Source organism: Balaenoptera physalus (genome assembly GCF_965194825.1).
Source record: "Balaenoptera physalus genome assembly, chromosome: 2".
In the NCBI taxonomy this organism is placed as follows: domain Eukaryota; kingdom Metazoa; phylum Chordata; class Mammalia; order Artiodactyla; family Balaenopteridae; genus Balaenoptera; species Balaenoptera physalus.
In genome coordinates, this window is record NC_138883.1 from 29,791,743 (window position 1) to 29,807,345 (window position 15,603).

Consider the following 15,603-nt stretch of genomic DNA (forward strand, 5'->3'; position numbering starts at 1 on the left):
GCAGGGGCTACTCTTCGTTGTGGTGTGCAGGCTTCTCATTGCAGTGGCTTCTCTTGTTGCACAGCATGGGCTCTAGGGCTCTCAGGCTTCAGTAGTTGTGGTGCACAGGTTTAGTTGCTCCATGGCATGTGGGATCTTCCTGGACTAGGGCTCAAACCCGTGTCTCCTGCATTGGCAGGTGGATTCTTAACCACTGCACCACCAGGGAAGCCCTGAGAGCAGGATATTCTTGGGGCTTTTTTTGGTCTACATTTGTAGGTGTTTCTGGATTATCAGCTTTTCCAGAACTCAGTCTGGGATATATAAAGCAAAAAGAATGCCCAGGGAACTCACCACCCTGTTGTTTCTTGGGTCTGAAAGTCCCTAGCTGGTCAGCCTCTTTACCTTTCAGTATCTTATTTTTTTGTGTAAACAAAGTCTAAGAGTTTTAGTTGTACTTAGTGGGAGGAATATGGAAGAGTATATCTACTCTATCTTTCCAGAAGCAGAAGTCCCTGGGTTGCTTTTTCATTAAAAAAAGTTAACAGCTTTATTGAAGTATAACTGACATACAGTACTCTGCACATATTTAACATGTACAATTTGATAAGTTTTGACATCTGTATACCTGTGAAACTATCATCACAATCAATATAATGAATATATCCATGACTCCCAAAAGTTTCCTTGTGTCCCTTGTAATTCCTCCTTCCTGTTCTTCCTCCTACCTCTACCTTATATGTCTCCCAACCCCCAGGAATGCTTTCTATAGTGGAATCATATAATATCTACTTCTTTTTTTGGTGGCTGGTGGATGGGGTCTTGACTTCTTTCACTCAGAGTAATTATTTTGAGATCATCCATGTTCTAGCATGTATCAATGATTCATTTTTTTTTATGCTGAGTAGTATTCCATTGTATGGCTGTATCACAGTTTATTCATTCATCTATTGATGGACATTTGTATTTGTTTCCAGTTTTTGGCTGTTTTAAATAAAGCTGCTATGAACATTTGTGTATAAGTCTTCATATGGACTTATAATTTCATTTCTCCTTGGTAAAGTACCTAGGAGTGTAACGGCTATATCATAAGGAAGGTATATATTTAACATTTTAAGAAACTGTCAGGCTGTTTTTCAAAGTGGTTGTACCATTTTATATCCATTCCAGCAACGTACGAGAGTTCCAGTTCCTCTATATTCTCACTAACATTTGGTATGGTCAACTTTTTAAAGTTTTAGCCATTCCTATTGTTATATAGTGGTATCTCATTGTGGTTTTACTTTGCATTTCCCTAATTAATGATGTTGGGCATCTTTACATGTGCTTATTTACTATCAATGTATATCCTGTGGTAAAATATTCAAATCTTTGGACCATTTTAAAATTGGGTTATTTGTTGGTTTTCTTATTAATGAAAATAGATACAAGACCTCTACAAATCTGTCCTTCTTTTTTGAAGTTATTTCAGCTGTTCTAGGTTCTTCATACTTCCATAAGAATTTTATAATCAATTTGTCAATTTCTACAAAGAGTCTGCTGGGATTTTGATTGACATTGTGTGGAGTTTATAGATCAACTTGGGGAAAACTGACAGTTCTCAATATTGAGTCATCCAACCCATGGATATACTATATCTCCCCATTTATTATTATCCCTTTTAATTTTTCTCATCAATAATTTTTAGTTTTCAATGTACAGTTCTTTCACATTTTTGTCAGATTTATCTCTAAGTATTTAATATTTTTGATAATATTGTAAATGGATTTTAAAAATTTAAATTTCTGATTTTTCTTTGCTAGTATACAGAAATACAATTATTTTTTGTGTATTCACTTGAATCCTACAATCTTGCTATACTCATTTATTAGTTCTAGAAGCTTTCTATAGATTCTACAGCATTTTCTACATAGTTGATTATTTTAGTGAATAAAGAAAACTTTTCAATATCTATGCATTTTATTTATTTTACTTCTCTATTGTACTGGCTGGAATGTCCAGTACAATATTAAGTAAACATGGAAAGAGTGGACATCCTTATATTGTTCCTGATCTTAAGGTGAAAGCATTCATTCTTTCATTATTAAGTATGATGTTAGGTGTAGGTTTTTTTTGTTTTTTTTTTATTGCCACACTGCGTGGCATGCAGGATCTTAGTTCCCCAACCAGGGATCAAACCCCTGCCCCCTGCAGTGGAAGTGCAGAGTCTTAACCAGTGGACTGCCAGGGAAGTCCCAGCTGTAGGTTTTTTGTAGTTGCTCTTTATCAGATTGTGGATGCTCCTATTTCTAGTTTGACAGTTTTAAATCAGGATTGGATGTTTGATTTTGCTGAGTCTATTGAGATGATCATGTGATTTTTGCTTTTGTAGTTTGTTAATATGATGAGTTACATTGATTGTTTTTTTTAAAATTTATTTATTTTATTTATTTTTATTTTTGGCTGTGTTGGGTCTTCATTGCTACATGCGGGCTTTCTCTAGTTGTGGCAAGTGGGGGCTACTCTCTGTTGTGGTGCACAGGCTTCTCACTGAGGTGGCTTCTCTTGTTGCGGAGCACAGGCTCTAGGTGCGCGGGCTTCAGTAGTTGACGGCATGCAGGCTCAGTAGTTGTGGCTCACGGGCTCTAGAGTGCAGGCTCAGTAGTTGTTGCACATGGGCTTAGTTGCTCTGCGGCATGTGGGATCTTCCCGGACCAGGGCTCAAACCCATGTCTCCTGCATTGGCAGGTGCATTCTTAAACACTGCGCCACCAGGGAAGCCCATATTGCTATGGGTTTTTTTGTTTTTTTAAAAATTATTTATTTATTTATATATATTTTTAATTTTTGGCTGTGTTGGGTCTTTGTTTCTGTGTGAGGGCTTTCTCTAGTTGTGGCAAGCGGGGACCACTCTTCATCATGGTGCGCGGGCCTCTTACTATCACAGCCTCTCTTGTTGTGGAGCACAGGCTCCAGGCACGCAGGCTCAGTAGTTGTGGCTCATGGGCCTAGTTGCTCCGCGGCATGTGGGATCTTCACAGACCAGGGCTCGAACCCGTGTCCCCCGCATTGACAGGCAGATTCTCAACCACTGCGCCACCAGGGAAGCCCCTGCTATGTTTTTAAGTGTTCTAATATTTTCTTCTCCAGTGTCTAATCTGACATTAATTCCATGCAGTATGTTTTTAATCTCACACATTGTAGTTTTCATTTTTAGAAGTCAAATTGGAGTCTTTTAAAACAAACTGTTTTTAACTTTTAAACATATGGAATACAAATAATAACTGTTTTAGTGTTCTTGCTGCTAATTCTAACATCAGTGTCAATTCTGGGTTGGTTTCAATTGATTTTTTCCCCCTCTCATTGTAGGTCATATTTTCTAGCTTCTTTACATGCCTTGTAATTTTTGATTGGATGTCCAACTTTGTGAATTTTACCTTGCTGGGTACGGTATGTATTTTTTATTCCTGTAAATATTCTGGAACTTTGTTTTGGTTCACTGTCAAGTTACTTGGAAACAATTTGATCTTTTCTTATCTTGCTTTTAAGATTTGTTAGGTGGAACTGGAGCAGTGCTTAGCCTAGTGCTAATTATTCCTCATTAGTGAGGCAAGACCATTCTGTGTACCCTACCCAGTACTCCATGAATCATGAGACTTTCCCAGTGTGCTTGTGGGAACAGACTATTCTCAGCCCCTTGTGCACACCAGGCACACCTCTGTTCTTACAGGTGGTTCTTTCCTCGGCATTGAGTAGATTCCTTACAAGCATGCACTCATCGTTACTGAGCTGAATTCTTGAAGGGAACCCTTTGTGTATCTCCACAGTTCTTTCTCTGTGCCACTTTCTTCTGTTTACTATTCTTTTCCTTGAATTCTAGTCACCTTGGTCTTCCCAGGCTCTCCGCTCTTTCTCTTCAATTCAGACTCAGGAAGTTGGCTGGGTTCTACCCATGTTCCTCCTCCCTGTGCTGCACTCTGGAAACTGTCTCAAGGAAGTAAGCCGGGGCAGTCATAGGACTCATCGTGTTCATTTCCAGTATCTCAGGGATCATGGTCCTTCACTGCCTGATGGCCAGTGTCTTGAAAACTCTTGTTTCATTTTTTTCTCTGTCTTGGCTTCAGGTGGGAAGGTAAATCTGGTCCTTGGTAAACCATTTTAGCTAGAAGCAGATGTTTGCTTTTATATTTTAATTTAATTTAATATTATAAAATATTTACATGGTTCTAAAGTCAAATCTACAAAGCATGGTATATTCAGAGAGAGAGTCTAGCTCTATTCTATCTCTGTTCTTTTACCCTGTTCCTTTCCTCTTTCTAAAGGCAACCCTTGTTACTATTATTTTGTTTTTATTTTCCCTGTAACTTTTAAAAAAAATTAGTTTTTGGTTTATCTTTCCATTAAAAAACTCTATGCAAGCACACAACATATATGTATGTGTATATATATATATATATATATATATATATATATATATGTGTGTATATCCCCATTTGTTAAGGAAATGATAGTACACTACGCATACTGTTCTCCACCTTGCTTTTTTCACTTAACAATATATCCCATTGCAGTGTATACTTCTCTCTCTCTCTCTCTCTCAATGGCTTCATTATAGTCAATTGTGTGGATATACTATTGTTTATTCAACTAGGACCTTATAGATGGACATTGGATTGTTTCCAGTCTTTTTCTAGTATTGAAAATACTACAATGAATGCATATTTGTATATTTTTTTATGTGAATCTGTGATACAGATTCCTAGAAGTGGAATTGCTGGATCAAAGGGCAAATATGTATGGTTTTGCTAGATATGCCAAATTCTCTTTCATAGGGTTGTGCCATTTTGCATTCTCACCGATGAGATGAGATTGGTAAGCATATCTCTAACAACAAAATATTTCAACAGCATAGCAGACTGCTTCATGGAAGGGTAAGGACTGGAATTCTTGAAACAGAGGCCAGGGTGGAGACTCTAGTCAGGGATATTGGAGAGGCAATTCTTGTATCAGGTAAGAGTCAGATCCCATAACATCTCAGCTCCCCCCTCACATTCTAATGTTATTACTGAAAAAAATTCTTCTGATAAATTTAGAAAGCATGTCCTGGTAAGTATCTGATTCTCCACACATTTTATATGCCTTACCAGGATGCATTTCTCCATGAGCAATTTTAGTTGGTGATGTGGTAGGAAAGGAAAAATGAATTCCACAAGAAGTGGCTGGATGGGGGTAGGTGGGTGGGCCAGGGGTTCTTTTTCTGTGAGCTTTGGTTTGGGGAGCTGCTTTCTCAAGGGCAGGGCTCTGCGTTTCAAGCCTCTTGCATGTGTACCAGCAACTCAGTAGGGAGTTAGATAGGATAGTGGAGAGATTCTGAGTGTGGGCTGCGGACTAGGCTATGCTTATGAGCTGTATGACCCTGCACCAGTTACTTAATCACTGCCCTCATCCTTTAAATGTCTCGTAGGCTTTTTGTCACAATGAGATAGCATTGAGTATAAGGTGCTAGCCTAGAGCAGAGTAAGAGCTCAGTAAATGTTAGCTACTGTTACTCCGTCAGCTTTTGAGTGTGATGGGACCAGTGAGGGGCTTGGGAACCTCTGGGCCAGAAGAAGCAGGCAGCATTATGGATTTGAGGTCTACCTTGCCAGGGCGGTCCTGGCACATGGGACACTGAAATTGAATCTTAGAGAGAAGCTCACAGAGAAGAATGGGAGGGGAGGCAGGAAGGGGATGGTTGGGGAGCCAGACAGAGAGCCACGCTGAGTGCTGTCACGTGGTGCCAAGTGCCCAGGACTCCAGACTTTCAGGGAAGAGAAGAGGCACTGTGGCCTGGGGTGGTTCAGGAATGCTTCACTGAAGAGGTGGTCCATGAGATCAGGGCAGCTCTTATATAAGCCAGGAGAAGAGAGGAGGACAGAGCACTAGGAAATGACATGGCTATAAGTGCTTGGGAAATACATCTTCCCCACTCCTCAAGCCCTACCCGGGGCTTATCACTCATCCCTCCAGCTCTGCAGTTGGTCCAAATTGGCATCCTCAGCCACAAACATTAATGGAGCACCTATTATGTGCTGGGCCCTGGGGAAATAAATATGAGTAAGATTTGATCTTGTTCGAAGTTCCTTATGTGGGAGTTTTTCAAACTACAGTTGTCTTGGTGAACCTCTATTATTCTGGTTCGGTAGGATTGGACTGGAACCAAGCCATTTGCCCTTTTCAATAACTACTTCTGCAATTCTGATGCCCAGTGTTGGTAAAGAATCCCAGGCTCACGGGCAGGTGTAGTCACTGCCTCTTTCCTCCAACTCCCATTGCCCTCCAGTTCTTCATCCTCTCTGTAGGCTCTCCTTCAAACCCAAGCAGGTCGATGGGGTGGGTGGTTGGGATGCAGATGACACCTGTTCACTCTTGGGACCGAGGGTGGACAAATTGGCATAAGTATATAACAGGAAGGTAGACTTTGATTCAAAATAAGGGCAAGGTGAAACTCTTTATCACAGTAAGAGTTGGCCAACAGTGGGACAGTCTGTCCTGTGAAGTAATGAGCTTTCTGTTGTGGGGAGCCTCGGGCCACCTCCCTGAGCTGCTGCAGGCAAAGCCCTTCTCTGGGTGGGCTTGAATGCCACCGCTCAGCTCTGGTCCGGGGAAGAGGAAGCCATTCTGTTTCTCCTTTTCACATCTGTTCCCATCCCACTTCATCTTCTGAATTCTTAATGGCTCATGCTGTGTCTGTCAGAGATGCTCATAACACTCACGATCCACCTGCCGAACGCAGGCCACGCGTATAACAAGTGATTTGCCTGGAGTCTGCTGACTGCACAGGCACCGAGCTCGTCCTGCTGATTTTTCCTATGAAGCCAGTTCTCCCACCAACCAGTGTGTGAGTTCCCATGTGGATGTGCGTGTGTGCATGTGCGTCCGTCATGCTTGTGCTTGCAACTAAGTGTACCTGGAGTTGCAGATCAAAGTAATAGCAAAGCAGTTTGCTCAGTGGGGTGTGTGAATGGAGGAGCTGCTGTGGCCTTGGTTACTGGGAGGATTGGTCCCCCCTCTTGTCTCCCGCCTCCCCCTTCCCCTCTTCCATATCCCCCCTAGCCCCAGGCTCCCTCCTTCAGGTTAATTTCCCCGGCCGCAGCTGTGCCTCTATCCTTCTCCTCCCCCCTCCTCTTCCTCCCTCCTCTGCCTACCACACACATGGGCTTGAGTTATGTGCCTCCTGTTCTAATGAGATAAACAACATAACTCTCACGGGGCTCTGCTCATCCCTCTATAAGTGGAACTCCAGGGCTGAATGTGTTGGCCCTGTAAAGGCACCCTGGTGCCTGTCAGCCTAGGGAGGAGGGCAAGGAAGGGGGCGAGAGCCCTGAGAGAGTTCTTGGGGCCATTTGCTTGTTGATACGAGTTGAAGCAGACATCAAAGGGAGGCCTGTTTCCACCCTTGTGGCTAAAGGAGCAAAGAGCAGCCTTGTCACGTCACGTGGGCAGAGAGTCCAGGCTCGTCGAAGTCAGCTAATTCATGATAATTAATAACTGACATTTGTACAATGCTTCATGGTTATAAAGAGCTTCTTCTCGAATATAAGCTAATTCCCATGACAGTCCTTGTAAGGTAGGTATTATTACCGCCCTTATCTTACAGGCAAAGAGACAGGCTCAGATAGGCGTGGTGAGATTTCCAAGGTAACAGGGAAGGGGGTATGAGGACTCGTGCTTGTCCTCCGCACTGTGGAGCTTCTCTAATCTACCAGAGAAGGTTAAAGAATGAAATAAAGACAATCCCTTCTTCTGGACATTCAAACTACTTACTAAAATGGACTCTCCTGGGAGAGTGGACCTGCAGCCACAAGCTGAGTGGCCCCAGGCAGCTGATCAACAAGTGTGGTGACCGCAGTCTCAGGGAGGGTGGAGGACTTGGACGAGTGCTGACAGTTTTGTCCTCTTGTCACTTCGACCTTTTGTGTATGCTGGTCTGGACCAGTTCCTTCTCACTAACCTGCTTTTGATCAGGTTGGAAATACGATGAAGCAGCGCGTGGGGCAAGAAAGAGCCTAAGGCACAGAGACTCCCATCTTGGCATGGGTGGGGTGGGTTCTGTGCTCCGTTCTAGGGGTCCTTCCTGGATGGTTTGGATGCCGATGGAGGAGTCTCCTGGAGCCAGGAACAGCAGGGGCTAAGGGTCATTCACTTCCCGCGTTTCTGAGGCTGGTTCAGTTCTGGTTGAATTTATTTGATAAGTATTTCTTGATATGCCTGCCAGGCACTGTGCTAAGCATTGGGGATACTTGAGGTGGACATGGTTCCTGCCACCCTGGATCATATAAAGCCAGTGGAGATGACAGTCTAGTAAGCAGGCAGGTAATGGCAGTGGCTTGGGAAAAATACAGGGAACCTTGGGAATCTACTGGAAAAACCATTAGACTAGGCTTGGTACATCAGAGAGAACATCCAGCCAGTAACTAGATGATGCTTAGACATCCAGAGGTTCTTTGCCAGCTATGGTAACAATCTATAGAGTTCTTAAAAAGAAAAGAGTTGCTCAATTCCCCCACCCACCTACATTTGGATTGGGTAGTTCTGGCATGGATTTGGGGCATTGGTGTTAATAAGAAGTCCTCCAGGTGATTTTGGCTTCAGCCTGGATTAAGAATTGGTAATCCAAGATAAGTGGGATTATGGGATGAGTTCTGGGATAGGGAGCAGCAGGCCAGCCCTTGTACTTGGCTTCTCTGGGATCCTGGGGAACACCAGCCCCAGAAGTGGCCAAAACATCTGGAAGGGGCTCTGACTCAATGTCCCCATTCAGGAATTATGGGGTGAGAGGTGACACAGCCCTGGAGTGAACCACACCAGAAACATCAAACTATTCCCAGTGATGCCTTCCCTCAAACAGAGGTCAAAACTGGACCTCATATGGGAGCGAGACGAAGCTTAGTTTTTGGATTCATTGTGTCTTCTATAAATCAGTCACAAGTCTGGTTCTCAGGGCTCAAGGCGCTCAGAGCTTCAGGATCCTGCTACTGTGCAGAAGACCTTACAGCTATCAACAAAGTCAAGTATTAGAATGACTCTAGGACCTGATGAGCCCTTAGCTTATAACATCAGAGATATTTCTGGAGCCTGTAGGCTCTATCACCCTTGATGGTTTCTAAGAATCAAAGGGGGAAGGGTCAGAACCTCCAGCTTGTTCACAGCCTAGCAACCTGTGGGAGCAGCTGCGTGATTAAAAACGAAACTTAGCACATAAAAAGAATCGGAAAATTTTGTTTCCTTTAATGCTGGAATAGTTGCCTCTGCTTTGGACCCAAATCTATGCATGGGTAGAGATGACAAGTACAAATGAAAAATGAATGAATGGATGTGTAGCAAGGAAACTTTCATAGGTTTTTCTCTGAAAAATGCAAAAATGAATCCGGTTTTTCTCTTAACTTTTAAAACTCCCAAAAGGGAAGACAGCAGATGGGAATAGGGTCCTGATGTTTTCTACTCATGGTCCTAGGTCTAGGAAGTGCCCCTCTCATGGGAGGCTGCCTGTCTCTAACAGCTGTCACATGCCATGTTTACTACAGAAGACCGAGTTGTGACTTCCATGAAAGTGAACTGGAATATATTCTTCCCTTCATTCACTCACTCGCTCACTCATTCTGCAAATGTTTAGTTTGATTCTTCCCTGTGTCAGCCACAGTTCTGGTTCTGGGGATTCCGACGTGAACAAGACAAAGTCCCTGTCCTCACCAGGCTTTCACTCTAGCGGGGGTGGGTCAGTGGGCTTGCTGGTTTATTTTGGGGGTGCATTGAGCAGTCTTTTTAATCTGCAAACCGCCTAACCAGTCTTCAGCCCTCTTCCTCTCCCCTCAGCCTCCACCCCCTGCCCTTTTCTCTGGGGACAAACCAGGGTCTAGTGCAGGGAGCCCACATTCCTCCAAGGCCTCTGGCTGCCCAGCATATGCCCCAGGAGCCACGAGAGTGTTGTCTGTTGAGCAGGAAGGCTCCTCATGGGGTGCTTGGCATGACAGATGATGCTGGTGTGGAGCTTTCGTGTCAAAAGCCAAATCTAAATGGTGACTCTTGTTGGGAGACCGTGTGACACATAAGGCCAGCCACTGAACTCCTGCCCATTTTTTTTTTTTTTTTTGTAACGCCCAGGCAGGTGGGCAGGGCTGTACAGGTATGCTGGCTATGCAGGCTTATATTCTGATGGAGGTTGCACAGGGCTCCCTTTGGCTTCAGCGAGCTGCCAGCAGCTATCAGTGGGTGGAAGAAGCCAGTGGGTAGGAGATCTAGTGCCTTGATCCTGTTTCCTTGAAATGTTTCCCAGCCAGGCTGTCCGTAGGTAGACAGAATGACTTCTGCTGCTCCACCGTGAAGGGAACCTGCTTGACCTGGACAGAGGGGCAGTTGATGGGCAGTAGCTGGATATGCACTGCCTTGGAAACACTGTGATGAGGGTAAATCTGGAAAAGTCCTTCTTGTGGTTTGGAGGTCCCTCTGATCTTCTCCCTAGGCCAAGAGAGCAGAACTGATTTTGGTCACAGTGGTGGCTCATTTTGGCATGTGTCTACTGAGGCAGCATGGTAGAGCAGACAGAGCAAGGGTCCTGGGGTCAGATGACCTAGATTCTGCCTGGGTTCTACCATCTACCAGCTGTGTGACCTTGACAAGTCACTTCACGTCTCTGGGCTTCACTTTCCTCACTGTGAATGAGAAGGTGAGATCCAGCCTGGAGCCTTTAACCTTTACACTGTCTCTGTCCACAGGCCTTGCCCCGGGCCAGCTGTACACGTACCCTGCCCGCTGCTGGCGTAAGAAGAGACGATTGCACCCACCTGAGGATCCGAAGCTGCGGCTGCTGGAAATAAAACCTGGTCAGTGCCCTGTGGAGCTTGGCTGGACCAGCGATGGGAGAGGTCGGGGGTGCTGGGCTGGCTGAAGACAAGGTTGCTCTGCCGCTTTGTCCGTAGAGCTGAGTTTTCCAGGAGAGTGAGCGTGCCTACATGGCGCCCTCAGGAATAAACACATCCACGTGCCCCCAGCCTCACTGAGCTTCTCTCCCTCTAGGTGTTTCGGGCCTTCCCCTTCCTCTTGTCTCTCTCTTGCCACCCCAGGAGAGGAGAGCAAGCAGGCACAGTGTGGGAACAGGCCCAGGATGAATGACTTTCCCAACAGATCCTAAGGAGCTGCAGCTCTTTTGGGCCAGGTGATACCTTCCCATGGCTTCAAGTCAGGAAAACTCGTCCCAGACTGTCTCAAAGGAGGACAGTGCACCATGTACCCTCTCCCACCCTTACTGGAAATGAGCTAATGGAGCATCTTACACGAGTGGGGCCAGTCACTAAAAATAGAACCCATCTTGGACATGGAAATGAAAGAGTTTGAGTTCAGAATTTGCCTCTAGGTGATGTTGATTGCTTTGTGGCCGTGCAGAAGGAATTGGTTAGTCTTCTTGACTACTGATCTGTTATTACACTTCTGAGCGGGTGGCAGTGTTCAGACCTTGTTGCAGCGAGGCCAAGTGATTGCCCTGGGTCCTTAGCTTTAAGGGAATGTCTGGTTTGGGGGATGCCAGAGCTGCGACATATGACTCAGGGTGGTGGCAACAGTGCTGTTAAGTGGGGCAAAGGCAGAGCTGACATGCCCCCTCCCACTGTCACCAAACAACACAGGCCTGTCAAGGCCGGCTGCCTGGCAATGTTACCTCACTCCTGCCTTTGCACACTGGCTCCTTAGGCTGTGTTTTTTCTGCAAAATCTCTACTTAACAGTTCTTCGGGATGCTCTCTCACAGTTCCATTGTTAAGCATGCTTCAGATTTTCACCCTAACTCACATTTCACTTGTGCGAAAGTTTTATTTGTTAGGGGTGGGTGCCCCACCCAACTTCTCAAATGGCCTTGCACAACTTACAGACCCTTGCAGACACTCCAGGGTGATGACTGGGGTTGTCCCAAACTCCCTGAGATGCAGGTTGTAGGAGAGCCAAGTCTCCTGGATCACGATTGTGAGCCACACGTGTCATTTTACATTTTCTAGTAGCCACATTTAAAAAAGGAAAAAGGAACAGGTGAAATTAATCTTAACAATAGATTCTATTTAACTTAACATATGAATAATATCATTTCAGCCTGTAATCAGTATAAAAATTATGAACGAGGTATTTTACTTTTTTTGGTATTGTTTTTTAATTCCAGTGTGTATCTTTTAACACATTTCATTGCAAACGAGCCACATTTCAAGTGCCACACGTGGCTAGTGGTGCCCATATTAGCCAGAGTGGTTCTAGAATTACACTCAAAGTGTAATCCAGTTAAGGATTACCTCATCACTCATCCATGCCACTTCCAAGAGACCAGGACCCAGACCACTTCCAGATCTGGGACAACAAAGGAGGAAGCCCATACCTCCAAAATAAATTGTTCTTATTGACAATCGTTTATGTTTAATAAAGAAACCGTAGATGGTGTGGAGTCACGCCATACTGACTTGTGGTCCGGCCACCTGTAAGTCTGCAAAACCAGTGTTTCTCAAACTTCAATGTGCGTTCTGGGGATGCAGTCCTTGGGATCTGAAAAAATGCAGATTCTAAGTCAGCAGGTCTGGGGTGAGGACCAAGATTCTGCATCTCCACCAAGCTCCTAGGTGATGCCTGTGCTGCTGAACTCCCCTTGACAGGCTCTAGGAATGCACTTATGTCTATGATTCTTGGAGCCTCCCTTGGGCTCTACCATCAGTAGAGTTCTCAGGGGAGAGAGAGAGAGGAGTTCCCCTGACTTGTGAGAGACTGGGCACCGGCCTGGAGAGGAATTGTCTCAAGGCATGAGTTTCCTTCCATGTCAGACCTTTCTATGCATAATAAGGAGATGCCACAAGCAATTTGTCATGCCAACACCCGGTTTGTCCCTCCTGTCTTCCTTTGTGTCCCTGCCTGAGTCCAGCCAGTGGCGGGCAGCTTTCAGCAACAAAGGCCAGGGTTAAACGTGGCTTAGACTTGTCCTTGACCCCAGGCCTTCAGAGCTGAGAGCTCTGTCAGGAAACCAGGTCAGGGCAAGGGGAGGGGGTGTCCACTCAGGAATCTGAGGGACCTTGGAGCAGGTCTGAGGGCAGGGCTGCAGAACCGTCCCCTTCTTGTTCAGCCCCCGCCCAGCACAGAGCTTCATCTATGGCGTCACGGGGTGGGGAGTGGGGAGCCCATCGTGGCTGCTGTGAAATCTTTTGTTCCTGGGCTGAACTATACACTGATGGAGTCCTCCCTAGGCCTGCAGTCCTCATCCCATCGCCCTCACTGTGAATATGCCATCCTGCCTATGTTTCTTTACTACTTGCTGAAAATAAAAATGTGTCTGTGTGTGGGTGGGATGAGGATGAGAGCTGGGGCGAGCTCTTTGGAATTTGAAAGCATTCTCAATGTCCCTGGACCTATGTGTTTCTCACGCCTGACATCACCCCTCCGATCAGTCCTGAATAAACATCTTGCAAACCTCCCACTTGCCTGGGCGTCTGAAGGACAACACACGCAACATTATTTCTCTCCGCTGACTGACAACGGAGTTCAGCATTCTCTGCAGCTTGCACCTGGTTGCAGAGGCGCATGCAAGGTGTTTCAGGGCACAGCCATCACAATTCAGGCAATGTGAAGAGGGGCAGGAGCCTGGTGCCAGAGAGGGGCCTCCCCTGGACCGTTCCCCCAAGAATGGAGCTCTGTCCTTGCAAAGGGGAAGCTGAGCTGGCAGGAGAGAAAGGTGGATAGTAAATATCCACCAGAAGGCCCTGAAGCCGGGCAGATGTTGGGCAAAAGCCAGCTGATTAAAAAAGAGCCTTTAACTTCACTTTTTTTTTTTTTTGAATGAGGAAAAAGGTCTGGGAACAAACTTTTACTTGTGTCCTTCTGGGTTAAATTCTCAGATAGTTTGCTTCGGTCAGTTTAGCATCTTCTGACCCCAGACCTTTTGGTCCCTGTGGTCTGGAGCAGATTTTATCTTTGTTTTAGAGGTTGGGAAACTGTGGCACTGAATTAGGAAGTTAATTTCCCAAGGGGATATCAGTGGTGAAGCCAAGGAAAAGAACCCTGTGGGGGAACCTGTTGGAACTGGCGCCATGTTGCCCCAGGACTCAACACGCACATTCATCCTGGTGTCTCAGGCCTGTAGGGCTCGCGGAACGTACCTGAGGCCCTGTAATGCCCTTCCGCTCCGGGACACTCGGGGAGCAGCCTGGCTCTATGCCACCCTTGCCAAATTCCAAGGGTGACGGGAAGGAAGGCAGCCAGGAATAGGGTTCTGGTTCTTTCTCTTGGTTTTTTTTTGGCAGCCATTCAGTGACTGGGCATGAATGACCAGGATAATCACCGCCCTACCACATGTTGGGGGAACATGAACAGTCAGGCAGGGACCCTCAGGGGATGGTAGGCTAGGGTACGACCCCAAAGCAGAGGGTGCCATAGCTGGCCAACAAGCAAGTCCCAGGGGCCCTCGGAGGGGTGCCCCCCGAGGGGGCGGTCCAGGCAGAGGCCTGAGTCCCACCTGTGAGGGCAGCGGTGGAGAGGCCTGCTTTGCCTGCCTGGGGTGCTGTCCCTGCCGCACTGAACTGCCAGAACTCTACAGATGGGAGCAGGCTGTGGCCAACTTCCCCAGCTTTTGAAAATCCTGCATCTTAATTAGTTCCCTACTGCTTTTGTACATGGCCCACATTTTAATAATCTCCGGGCTCCTTCCACCGTTTTCTCTCTGATGTTTGGTGCGATTTCTCTTCTCCTCGAGACAGTCCCCCCGACTCCTCCAGCCCTCCCAGCCCGGGAACAACTTACGGAACGCCGCCGATGTGCCAAGCATGTAGCCTGAGATTGATGGGCCTGTCAGCTGGCTCCCTCTGCCCCCGCCTCCCCGTCTCCCGTGTGCTCCTCACAGGGATGTGCCGGGTGGGGTGGGCGAGATGGGGGGAGGCGGGGAAAGGGACCCGTGGAGCCCCCCGCCAGGTGTGAGCCAACGGACAACGTGACCGTCCCCCGGCCCACAGAGGAGTCTGGCTGTGTCCTTGCGAGGGGGAAGGACGCTGAGCTCCCACCCCATATGTCTGTGCTTATCTGTCTCTGCGAGGGGGTTCCTTGAGCGTGGTACGGCGGGGAGAATGGATGCCTTCGAGTGCATCAGGGGGAAATGACCAGTCATTTATCTCTTTCCTGCAGTGTCAGAGCTGCAGCCATCCATCCTGGAGGCCGGCAACAGCAGCTTTTTCACAGCTCTTGTTGGCCTTGTGAGCTGGAGAGAGGTGGGCAGGCCACTCCGGCCCCTGCTTCGTGCCCTCCTGGCAGTCTGGGGGAAGGCACTGGGTCCGGGGGACTGGGCCTGGGCCTGTGACACTGCTTGAGTCTCGCAGGGCTCTGGGAGCCTGGGCCGGCCCCGGAAATGGGCGGCAGCTGGGAGTCAGCTGGGTGGCAGCGTGTACAGCTGCTGCAGAGTTTCCATGGCTGGGTTTTTCAGTTGGACCTGGGGGAGCCACGTTTAGAGCATAGGTTCTAAGGCCATCGCCCTGTTACACCAGGGCCTGTTCACTTGTGTCTCTCCCTGCTGGAAGGCGCACATTTTGAGTGCAGAGGCCCACCCAATCCTTCATCTGTATCCCCAACACCCGGCACCGGACGTGGTGCATGGTAGGTG

At 46.9% G+C, this 15,603-nt stretch overlaps 1 protein-coding gene across 10 annotated transcripts in view; it reads left to right on the forward strand.

Moving 5' to 3' along the window:
- The window catches only part of DPF3 (double PHD fingers 3), a 259,210-nt gene that overhangs the window by 114,062 nt on the left and 129,545 nt on the right, over positions 1–15,603 (forward strand). For all 10 annotated transcript variants that reach the window (XR_014261040.1, XR_014261041.1, XR_014261042.1 and 7 more), the window contains exon 3: positions 10,713–10,820. Coding sequence is in view for 6 of the 10 variants with exons in the window: in XM_082451799.1 (XP_082307925.1) it covers positions 10,713–10,820 (108 nt within the window). In the remaining 4 variants the exon portion in view is untranslated. The remainder of the gene's footprint in view (positions 1–10,712; positions 10,821–15,603) is intronic.